The sequence below is a fragment of the Spodoptera frugiperda genome, chromosome 23, assembly GCF_023101765.2.
Source record: "Spodoptera frugiperda isolate SF20-4 chromosome 23, AGI-APGP_CSIRO_Sfru_2.0, whole genome shotgun sequence".
Classification (NCBI taxonomy): domain Eukaryota; kingdom Metazoa; phylum Arthropoda; class Insecta; order Lepidoptera; family Noctuidae; genus Spodoptera; species Spodoptera frugiperda.
In genome coordinates, this window is record NC_064234.1 from 10,889,086 (window position 1) to 10,899,617 (window position 10,532).

Here is a 10,532-nt window from a genome sequence, read left to right on the forward strand (position 1 = left end):
GTTTCTGCAGTGGTTGGGTCCTTAGTGCCATCGACCGCGGGTGTCTGAGTTCAACTGCTGAGTGTTGGTTCCTCAGTGCCATTAACTGCTGGTTGCTGAGTTTCTGCAGTGGTTGGTTTCTTAGTACCATCAACACCTGGTGTCTGAGTTTGTACAGTTGTTGGTTCCTTAGTACCATCAACAGCTGGTGTCTGAGTTTGTGCTGTTGTTGGTTCCTTAGTGCCATCAACGGCTGGTGTCACGGTACCAGCAACTGCTGGTGTCTGAGTTACTTCAGTTGATGGTTCCTCACCAACATCAACCGATGTTGTGTGATTTTCTTCAGTTGTTGGTTTCCCAGCACCACCATCCGTTGGTGTCTGAGTTTCTGCAGTGGTTGGATCCTTAGTGCCATCAACCACGGGTGTCTGAGTTTGTGCTGTTGTTGGTTCTTTAGTGCCATCAACAGCTGGTATCTGAGTTTGTCCTGTTGTTTGTTCCTTAGTGCCATAAACGGCGGGTGTCTCAGTACCATCAACCGCTGGTGTCACGGTGCTATCAACAGCTGGTGTCTGAGTTTGTGCTGTTGTTGGTTCCTTAGTGCCATCAACCGCGGGTGTCTCAGTACCATCAACTGCTGGTGTCACGGTGCTATCAACAGCGGGTGTCTGAGTTTGTGCTGTTGTTGGTTCCTTAGTGCCATCAACCACTGGTGTCACGGTACCACCAACTGCTGGTGTCTGAGTTACTTCAGTTGTTGGTTCCTCACTAACATCAACCGGTGTTGTCTGATTTTCTTTAGTTGTTGGTTCCTCAGTACCATAAACCGTTGATATCTGAGTTTCTGCAGTGGTTGGTTCCTTAGTGCCATCAACAGCTGGTGTCTGAGTTTGTGCTGTTGTTGGTTCCTTAGTGCCATCAACTGCAGGTGTCTCAGTACCATCAACTGCTGGTGTCACGGTGCTATCAATAGCGGGTGTCTGAGTTTGAGCTGTTGTTGGTTCCTTAGTGCCATCAACCGCTGGAGTCTCAGTACCATCAACCGCTGGTGTCTCAGTACCATCAACCGCTGGTGTCACGGTGCCATCAACAGCTGGTGTCTGAGTTTGTGCTGTTGTTGGTTCCTTAGTGCCATCAGTTGCGGGTGTCTCAGTACCATAAACCGTTGATGTCTGAGTTTCTGCAGTGGTTGGTTCCTTAGTGCCATCAACCGCTGGTGTCTGAGTTTGTGCTGTTGTTGGTTCCTTAGTGCCATCAACCGCGGGTGTCTCAGTACCATCAACCGCTGGTGTCACGGTGCTATCAACAGCTGGTGTCTGAGTTTGTACTGTTGTTGGTTCCTTAGTGCCATCAACAGCTGGTGTCTGAGTTTCTGCAGTTGTTGGTTCCTCAGTACCATAAAACGTTGATGTCTGAGTTTCTGCAGTGGTTGGTTCCTTAGTGGCATCAACCGCTGGTGTCACAGTACCATCAACTGCTGGTGTCTGAGTTTCTGCAGTGGTTGGTTCCCTAGTACTATCAATGATTGGTTTTTGAGTTTCTGCAGTTGTTGATTCCTCAGTACTATAAACCGATGATGTCTGAGTTTCTGCAGTTGTTGTTTCCTCAGTGCCATAAACCGTTGATGTCTGAGTTTCTGCAGTGGTTGGTTCCTTAGTGCCATCAACCGCTGGTGTCACAGTACCATCAACTGCTGGTGTCTGAGTTTCTGCAGTGGTTGGTTCCCTAGTACTATCAATAATTGGTTTTTGAGTTTCTGCAGTTGTTGGTTCCTCAGTACCATAAACCGTTGATGTCTGAGTTTCTGCAGTGGTTGGTTCCTTAGTGCCATAAACCGTTGATGTCTGAGTTTCTGCAGTGGTTGGTTCCTCAGTGCCATAAACCGTTGATGTCTGAGTTTCTGCAGTGGTTGGTTCCTTAGTGCCATCAACAGCTGGTGTCTGAGTTTCTGCAGTTGTTGGTTCCTCAGTACCATAAACCGTTGATGTCTGAGTTTCTGCAGTTGTTGGTTCCTCAGTGCCATCAACCGCTGGTGTCACGGTACCATCAACAGCTGGTGTCACGGTACCATCAACTGCTGGTGTCTGAGTTTCTGCAGTTGTTGGTTCCTTAGTGCCATCAACCGCTGGTGTCACGGTACCATCAACTGCTGGTGTCTGAGTTTCTGCAGTGGTTGGTTCCCTAGTACTATCAATAATTGGTTTTTGAGTTTCTGCAGTTGTTGGTTCCTTAGTGTCATCAACCGCTGGTGCCACGGTACCTAAAACCGTTGATGTCTGAGTTTCTGCAGTCGTTGGTTCCCTAGTGCCATCAACCGCTGGTGTCACGGTAACATCAACTGCTGGTGTTTGAGTTGCTACAGTTGTTGGTTCCTTAGTGCCATCAACCGCTGGAGTCTCAGTACCATAAACCGTTGATGTCTGAGTTTCTGCAGTGGTTGGTTCCTTAGTGCCATCAACCGCTGGTGTCACGGTACTATCAACTACTGGTGTCTGAGTTTCAACAGTTGTTGTTGGTTCCTTAGTACCATCAACTGCGGGTGTCTCAGTACCATAAACCGTTGATGTCTGAGTTTCTGCAGTGGTTGGTTCCTTAGTGCCATCAACCGCTGGTGTCTCAGTACCATCAACTGCTGGTGTCTGAGTTTCTACAGTTGTTGTTGGTTCCTTAGTACCATCAAATGCTGGTGTCTGAGTTTCTACAGTTGTTGGTTTCTTAGTACCATCAACTGCTGGTGTCTCAGTACCATAAACCGTTGATGTCTGAGTTTCTACAGTGGTTGGTTCCTTAGTGCCATCAACCACTGGTGTCTGAGTTTCAACAGTTGTTGGTTCCTTAGTTGTTGGTTCTCAGCATCATAAACCGTTGATGTCTGCGTTTCTGCAAAGGTTGGTTCCTTAGTGCCATCAACCACTGGTGTCGCGGTACTATCAACTGCTGGTGTCTGAGTTTCTACAGTTGTTGGTTCCTTAGTACCATCAACTGCTGGTGTCTGAGTTTCTGCAGTTGTTGGTTCCTTAGTGCCATCAACCGCTGGTGTCACGGTACCATAAACCGTTGATGTCTGAGTTTCTGCAGTGGTTGGTTCCTTAGTGCCATCAACCGCTGGTGTCACGGTACCATCAACTGCTGGTGTCTGAGTTTCTACAGTTGTTGGTTCCTTAGTACCATCAACTGCTGGTGTCTGAGTTTCTACAGTTGTTGGTTCCTTAGTACCATCAACTGCTGGTGTCTCAGTACCATAAACCGTTGATGTCTGAGTTTCTACAGTGGTTGGTTCCTTAGTGCCATCAACCACTGGTGTCTGAGTTTCTACAGTTGTTGGTTCCTTAGTGCCATCAAACGCTGGTGTCACGGTACTATCAACTGCTGGTGTCTGAGTTTCTACAGTTGTTGGTTCCTTAGTGCCATCAAGCGCTGGTGTCACGGTACTATCAACTGCTGGTGTCTGAGTTTCTACAGTGGTTGGTTCCTTAGTACCATCAACTGCTGGTGTCTGAGTTTCTACAGTTGTTGGTTCCTTAGTGCCATCAAGCGCTGGTGTCACGGTACTATCAACTGCTGGTGTCTGAGTTTCTACAGTTGTTGGTTCCTTAGTACCATCAACTGCTGGTGTCTGAGTTTCTACAGTTGTTGGTTCCTTAGTGCCATCAACCGCTGGTGTCACGGTACCATCAACTGCTGGTGTCTGAGTTTCTACAGTTGTTGGTTCCTTAGTGCCATCAACCGCTGGTGTCACGGTACCATCAACTGCTGGTGTCTGAGTTTCTGCAGTTGTTGTTTCCTCAGTACCATAAACAGTTGATGTCTGAGTTTCTGCAGTTGTTGGTTGCTCAGTGCCATCAACAGCTGGTGTCACGGTACCATCAACTGCTGGTGTCTGAGTTTCTACAGTTGTTGGTTCCTTAGTACCATCAACTGCTGGTGTCTGAGTTTCTACAGTTGTTGGTTCCTTTGTGCCATCAACCGCTGGTGTCTCAGTACCATCAACTGCTGGTGTCTGAGTTTCTACAGTTGTTGGTTCCTTAGTACCATCAACTGCTGGTGTCTGAGTTTCTACAGTTGTTGGTTCCTCAGTGCCATCAACCGCTGGTGTTTCAGTGCCATCAACCGCTGGTGTCTGAGTTTCAACAGTTGTTGGTTCCTTTAGTTGTAGTTTCTCCATCAACGGCTGGTGTCTGAGTTTCTCAGTTGTTGGTTCCGCAGTACATCAACCGCTGGTGTAATCAACTGCTGGTGTCTGAGTTTCAACAGTTGTTGGTTCCACAGTACTACCAATCAACTGCTGGTGACTCAGTTTCTACAGAGTTGTAGTTTCAACCGCAGTACTACCAATCAACTGCTGGTGTCTGAGTTTCTACAGTTGTTGGTTCCTTAGTACCATCAACGGCTGGTGTCTGAGTTTCTTCAGTTGTTGGTTCCTTTGTGCCATCAACCGCTGGTGTCAGTACCATCAACTGCTGGTGTCTGAGTTTCTACAGTTGTTGGTTCCTAGAGTTGTTGGTTCCACAGTACTACCAATTACTGGCGACTCAGCTGGTGTCCTTAGTACCATCAACTGCTGGTGTCTGAGTTTCTACAGTTGTTGGTTCCTCAGTGCCATTAACCGCTGGTGTTTCAGTGCCATCAACCGCTGGTGTCTCAGTACCATCAAATGCTGGTGTCTGAGTTTCTACAGTTGTTGGTTCCTCAGTAACATCAACGGCCGGTGTCTGAGTATTTTCAGTTGTAGTTTCCGCAGTACTACTAACCACTGGCGGCTGAGTTTCTTCAGTTGTTGGTTCCTCAGAAACATCAACGGCGGTGTCTGAGTATTTTCAGTTGTAGTTTCCGCAGTACTACCAACCACTGGTGACTGAGTTTCTACAGTTGTTGGTTCCTCAGTAACATCAACGGCCGGTGTCTGAGTATTTTCAGTTGTAGTTTCCGCAGTACTACCAACCACTGGTGACTGAGTTTCTACAGTTGTTGGTTCCTCAGTAACATCAACGGCCGGTGTCTGAGTATTTTCAGTTGTAGTTTCCGCAGTACTACCAACCACTGGTGACTGAGTTTCTAGAGTTGTTGGTTCCTCAGTAACATCAACGGCCGGTGTCTGAGTATTTTCAGTTGTAGTTTCCGCAGTACTACTAACCACTGGCGGCTGAGTTTCTTCAGTTGTTGGTTCCTCAGTAACATCAACGGATGGTGTCTGAGTTTTTTCAGTTGTAGTTTCCGCAGTACTAACAACCACTGGTGACTGAGTTTCTAGAGTTGTTGGTTCCTCAGAAACATCAACGGCCGGTGTCCCAGTTTCTTTAGTCGTAGGTTCCGCAGTACTACCAACCACTGGTGACTGAGTTTCTAGAGTTGTTGGTTCCTCAGAAACATCAACGGATGGTGTCTGAGTATTTTCAGTTGTAGTTTCCGCAGTACCACCAACCACTGGCGACTGAGTTTCTTCAGTTGTTGGTTCCGCAGTACCACCAACCACTGGTGACTGAGTTTCTTCAGTTGTTGGTTCCGCAGTACTACCAACCACTGGTGACTGAGTTTCTAGAGTTGTTGGTTCCTCAGTAACATCAACGGATGGTGTCTGAGTTTCTTCAGTTGTAGGTTTCGCAGTACTACCAACCACTGGTGACTGAGTTTCTAGAGTTGTTGGTTCCTCAGTAACATCAACGGCCGGTGTCTGAGTTTCTTTAGTCGTAGGTTCCGCAGTACTACCAACCACTGGCGACTGAGTTTCTAGAGTTGTTGGTTCCTCAGAAACATCAACGGCCGGTGTCCCAGTTTCTTTAGTCGTTGGTTCCGCAGTACTACCAACCACTGGTGACTGAGTTTCTAGAGTTGTTGGTTCCTCAGTAACATCAACGGATGGTGTCTGAGTTTTTTCAGTTGTAGTTTCCGCAGTACTAACAACCACTGGCGACTGAGTTTCTAGAGTTGTTGGTTCCTCAGTAACATCAACGGATGGTGTCTGAGTTTCTTCAGTTGTAGTTTCCGCAGTACTACCAACCACTGGCGACTGAGTTTCTTGAGTTGTTGGTTCCTCAGAAACATCAACGGATGGTGTCTGAGTTTCTTCAGTTGTAGGTTCCGCAGTACTACCAACCACTGGTGACTGAGTTTTTAGAGTTGTTGGTTCCTCAGTAACATCAACGGATGGTGTCTGAGTTTTTTCAGTTGTAGTTTCCGCAGTACTACCAACCACTGGTGACTGAGTTTCTAGAGTTGTTGGTTCCTCAGAAACATCAACGGATGGTGTCTGAGTTTCTTTAGTCGTAGGTTCCGCAGTACCATTTTTTATTGGTTTTTGGGTTTCTATAACGATTGGTTCCTTGGTAATTTTAGTTGTTGTTGTCTGGATTTTTTTAGGTGGTACATAGCAAGATATACTTCCAGTAGCTGGATCATACATTTTTAAGCAGTTTGTTGATTTTTTTGTTGTGGCTGTTGGTTTTTGGGTTGTTACTTTAGGTATTGGCCTCTTAGTACTCTTTGAGGCTGATGTTTGAGTTTTCTCAGTTACTGATTCCTCAGTACCATCAAACGCTGTTGTCTGAGTTTCTGCAGTTGTTTGTGTCTCAGTGCCATCAACCACCGTTGAGTGAGTTTCTGCAGTTGTTGGTTCCCTAGTCACATCAACAGCTGGTGTCTGAGTTTCTTCAGTTGTTGGTTTCTCAGTACCATATTTTGTTGGTTTTTGGGTTGCATTAACCATTGGTGAATCGGTAATTTTAGTTGTTGTTGTCTGGATTTTTTTAGGTGGTATATAGCAAGATATACTTCCAGTAGCTGGATCATACATTTTTAAGCAGTTTGTTGATTTTTTTGTTGTGGCTGTTGGTTTTTGGGTTGTTACTTTAGGTATTGGCTCCTTAGTACTCTTAGAGGTTGATGGCTGAGTTTTTTCAGTTGCTGGTTCCTCAGTACCATCAAACACTGTTATCTGAGTTTCTGCAGTGGTTTGTGTATCAGTACCATCAACCATTGTTGAGTGAGTTTCTGCAGTTGTTGGTTCCTCAGTACCATCAACAGCTGGGGTCTGAGGTTCTGCAGTTGTTGGTTCCTTAGTACTATCAACAATTGGTTTTTGAGTTTCTGCAGTTGTTGGTTCCTCAGTACCATCAACAGCTGATGTCTGAGTTTCTGCAGTTGTTGGTTCCCTAGTACTATCAACAATTGGTTTTTGAGTTTCTGCAGTTGTTGGTTCCTCAGAACTATAAACCGTTGATGTCTGAGTTTCTACAGTTGTTGGTTCCTTAGTGCCATCAACCGCTGGTGTCACGGTACCATCAACTGCTGGTGTCTGAGTTTCTGCAGTTGTTTGTGTCTCCATACCATCAACCATCGTTGAGTGAGTTTCTGCAGTTGTTGGTTCCTCAGTACCATAAACAGTTGATGTCTGAGTTTCTACAGTTGTTGGTTCCTTAGTGCCATCAACCGCTGGTGTCACGGTACCATCAACTGCTGGTGTCTGAGTTTCTGCAGTTGTTGGTTCCTCAGTGCCATCAACCGCTGGTGTCACGGTACCATCAACTGCTGTTGTCTGAGTTTGTGCAGTTGTTGGTGTCTCCATACCATCAACCATCGTTGAGTGAGTTTCTGCAGTTGTTGGTCAATACCATCAACTGCTGTTGTCTGAGTTTGTGCAGTTGTTGGTTCCCTAGTACTATCAACAATTGGTTTTTGAGTTTCTGCAGTTGTTCGTTCCTCAGTACCATAAACCGTTGATGTCTGAGTTTCTGCAGTTGTTGGTTCCTTAGTGCCATCAACCGCTGATGTCTTAGTATCATCAACTGCTGGTGTCTGAGTTTGTGCTGTTGTTGGTTCCTTAGTACCATCAATAATTGGTTTTTGAGTTTCTGCCGTTGTTGGTTCCTCAGTAACATGTTTTATTGGTTTTTGGGTTTCTTTAATTGTTGTTTTGTAGGTAGTTTTAACTGTTGATGTTTGGGTTTTTTTAGGTGGTATATAGCAAGATATTTTTCCAGTTCCTATATTATATATTAATTTGCAGTTTGGTTTTTTTATTTTTGACGGGGTTGTTGGTTTTTGGGTTGTTACTGTAGGTATTGTATTAACATTCTTAGTCGCTGATGTCTGAGTTTTTTCAGTTGTTGGTTCCTGATTACCATCAACCACTGGTGTCTGAGTCTTTTCAGTAGTTGGTTCCTCGTTACCATCAACTACTGGTGTCTGAGTTTTTTCAGTTGTTGGTTTTTTAATACCGTCAAACGATGGTGTCTGAGTTACTTCAGTAGTTGGTTTCTCATTACCATCAACCACTAGTGTCTGAGTTTTTTCAGTTGTTGGTTTCTCATTACCATCAACCACTGATGTCTGAGTTTTTTCAGTTGTTGGTTCCTCATTACCATCAACTACTGGTGTCTGAGTTTTTTCAGTAGTTGGTTCCTCGTTACCATCAACCACTAGTGTCTGAGTTTTTTCAGTTGTTGGTTCCTCGTTACCATCAACTACTGGTGTCTGAGTTTTTTCAGTTGTTGGTTCCTCGTTACCATCAACCACTAGTGTCTGAGTTTTTTCAGTTGTTGGTTCCTCGTTACCATCAACTACTGGTGTCTGAGTTTTTTCAGTTGTTGGTTCCTCGTTACCATCAACCACTGGTGTCTGAGTTTTTTCAGTAGTTGGTTCCTCGTTACCGTCAACCACTAGTGTCTGAGTTTTTTCAGTTGTTGGTTCCTCTTTACCATCAACTACTGGTGTCTGAGTTTTTTCAGTTGTTGGTTTCTCATTACCATCAACCTGTGGTGTCTGAGATTTTTCAGTTGATGGTTTCTTATTACCATCAATCACTGGTGTCTGAGTTTTTTTAGTTGTTGGTTCCTCGTTACCATCAACTACTGGTGTCTGAGTTTTTTCAGTTGTTGGTTCCTCGTTACCATCAACTACTGGTGTCTGAGTTTTTTCAGTTGTTGGTTCCTCGTTACCATCAACTACTGGTGTCTGAGTTTCTTCTTTTTGAGATGTTTCTGGTTTTAGAATCGTTGATAAATCCGTTACGGATGTTGGTGTAGAAAAGTCTTCAACATTTTTTTTTAGACAAAAAATCTTTTCATATTCTGTGCCTCTCATCATTTGGCATAATATTCCTTGCAGTAGTTCCGGGTCCGGCCTAAGTATGTCATCAGGGATAATCCTTCGAATTCTGTCTGTAGTGGTATCATAGATATCCCGGTTTCTTGGACAAAAAATAATTTCATATATGGTTCCTAAAGTTATGTCGCACACAGTGTTCTGTATTATGATTCCGAAAGTCGTTTTAAACGTTTGGTCACTTGGAAGCGTTGCTAAATAGATTTCGTCCTTAATCTCGGAAATTAAAATATATATCTCATCGGTTGGGCAATAAATCGCTGCGTATATCGTTCCAGCCAATTCTTGACACATCAAAATTTGTACTTGCGTCTCTGACAACCCGAAATCATTAGGCGACGGGCAGTCATACTCAATAATTGAATTATCATGTGCACTTTTTTGTATACACATCATTTTTTCAATTATCGAAATATATATTTGCGAAATTTCAGTGGTAGAAGGCTTACTCGTTTTTTTAGTGACAATTTCTGGCTGTTGAGTTGTTAAGAAAATCTCAAAAGTTTTAATACAAAAAATATCTTCGAATATTGTTCCATACATTTTCTCGCAAAGTTTAATTTTTACTTCATCTGGATGCAATCTGGTTATGTCTGGAGGTATTAGTCTAGTAATTACAGGTTCACTAGTATCATGCATGTCATTTCGAGGACAAAAAATTATTTCATATATTGTATCTCTCATTTCTGCACACAGAAGATTCTCTATTAAGATATATATTTGCGAGTGATTTTGTGAATGTGTTGGTATTATAATACTACTGCTATTTTCTGAAATGATATAAAGTATACCTGGTGTTGGGCAAAAGATGGCTTCGTATATAGATGCATGCATTTCTTTACACATCAATGCTTGCATGTCTTGGGGCTCCGGCATTTCTACAGGTTTTGGGCAAAATATGTTTTCAAAAATGGTTCCGAATGCCACCTGACACATTGTTTCTCGCGATTCTATAACTTCTGATCGAGGAGTGGTATAATGAGTGAGACTACTGTTCACCTCGATTATGTAAATAGGGGAATCAGTTTCATAGTGTGATGGTGGGATATCTGTTTTTATTTCAGTAGTTTCATCCGTCTCTAGTAGTGACCAAAATAATAATTCGTATATAGTTCCTTTCATTTTCAGAGATATCGTTTTGCGCACTTCCTCTGGCGTTGGTCTAGGTATGTCTACAGGTATAATTCTAACAACATATTCCCTATTTGTAGAATACAAATCGCCATCTATGGGACAGTAAAGGATTTCATATATTGTTCCTCTCATTTCTGCACATAGAAGATTCTCTATGTACAAATACATTTGCGTGCGACTTTGTGAATGCGTTGGTATTGTAATGCTAGAGGTAGATTGTAAAATTAAATAAAGTATATCTGGTGTTGGGCAATAGATGGCTTCGTATATAGATGCACTCATTTCGTCACACATCATAATATGCACGTCTTCAAGTTCCG

At 43.7% G+C, this 10,532-nt stretch overlaps 3 protein-coding genes across 3 annotated transcripts; all 3 read right to left on the minus strand.

Moving 5' to 3' along the window:
* Window positions 1-50: 50 nt before the first annotated feature.
* LOC126912161 (mucin-17-like) lies at window positions 51-4,144 on the minus strand. Its single transcript, XM_050702943.1, has 3 exons — window positions 2,843-4,144; window positions 1,192-2,789; window positions 51-951 (listed from the first exon to the last, which is right to left on the minus strand). The coding sequence occupies exons 1-3, from the start codon at window positions 4,142-4,144 to the stop codon at window positions 51-53; spliced, it is 3,801 nt and encodes a 1,266-aa protein (XP_050558900.1).
* Window positions 4,145-4,651: 507 nt separating this feature from the next.
* On the minus strand, window positions 4,652-7,312 carry LOC126912162 (mucin-4-like). The gene has a single exon (XM_050702944.1). It carries the CDS (start codon window positions 7,310-7,312, stop codon window positions 4,652-4,654), a length of 2,661 nt encoding a protein of 886 aa, XP_050558901.1.
* A 173-nt stretch (window positions 7,313-7,485) lies between these two features.
* On the minus strand, window positions 7,486-9,861 carry LOC126912163 (proteoglycan 4-like). The gene is made up of 2 exons (XM_050702946.1): window positions 7,851-9,861; window positions 7,486-7,802 (listed from the first exon to the last, which is right to left on the minus strand). Exons 1-2 carry the CDS (start codon window positions 9,760-9,762, stop codon window positions 7,486-7,488), a joined length of 2,229 nt encoding a protein of 742 aa, XP_050558903.1. The 5' UTR covers window positions 9,763-9,861.
* Between the last annotated feature and the right edge of the window lie 671 nt (window positions 9,862-10,532).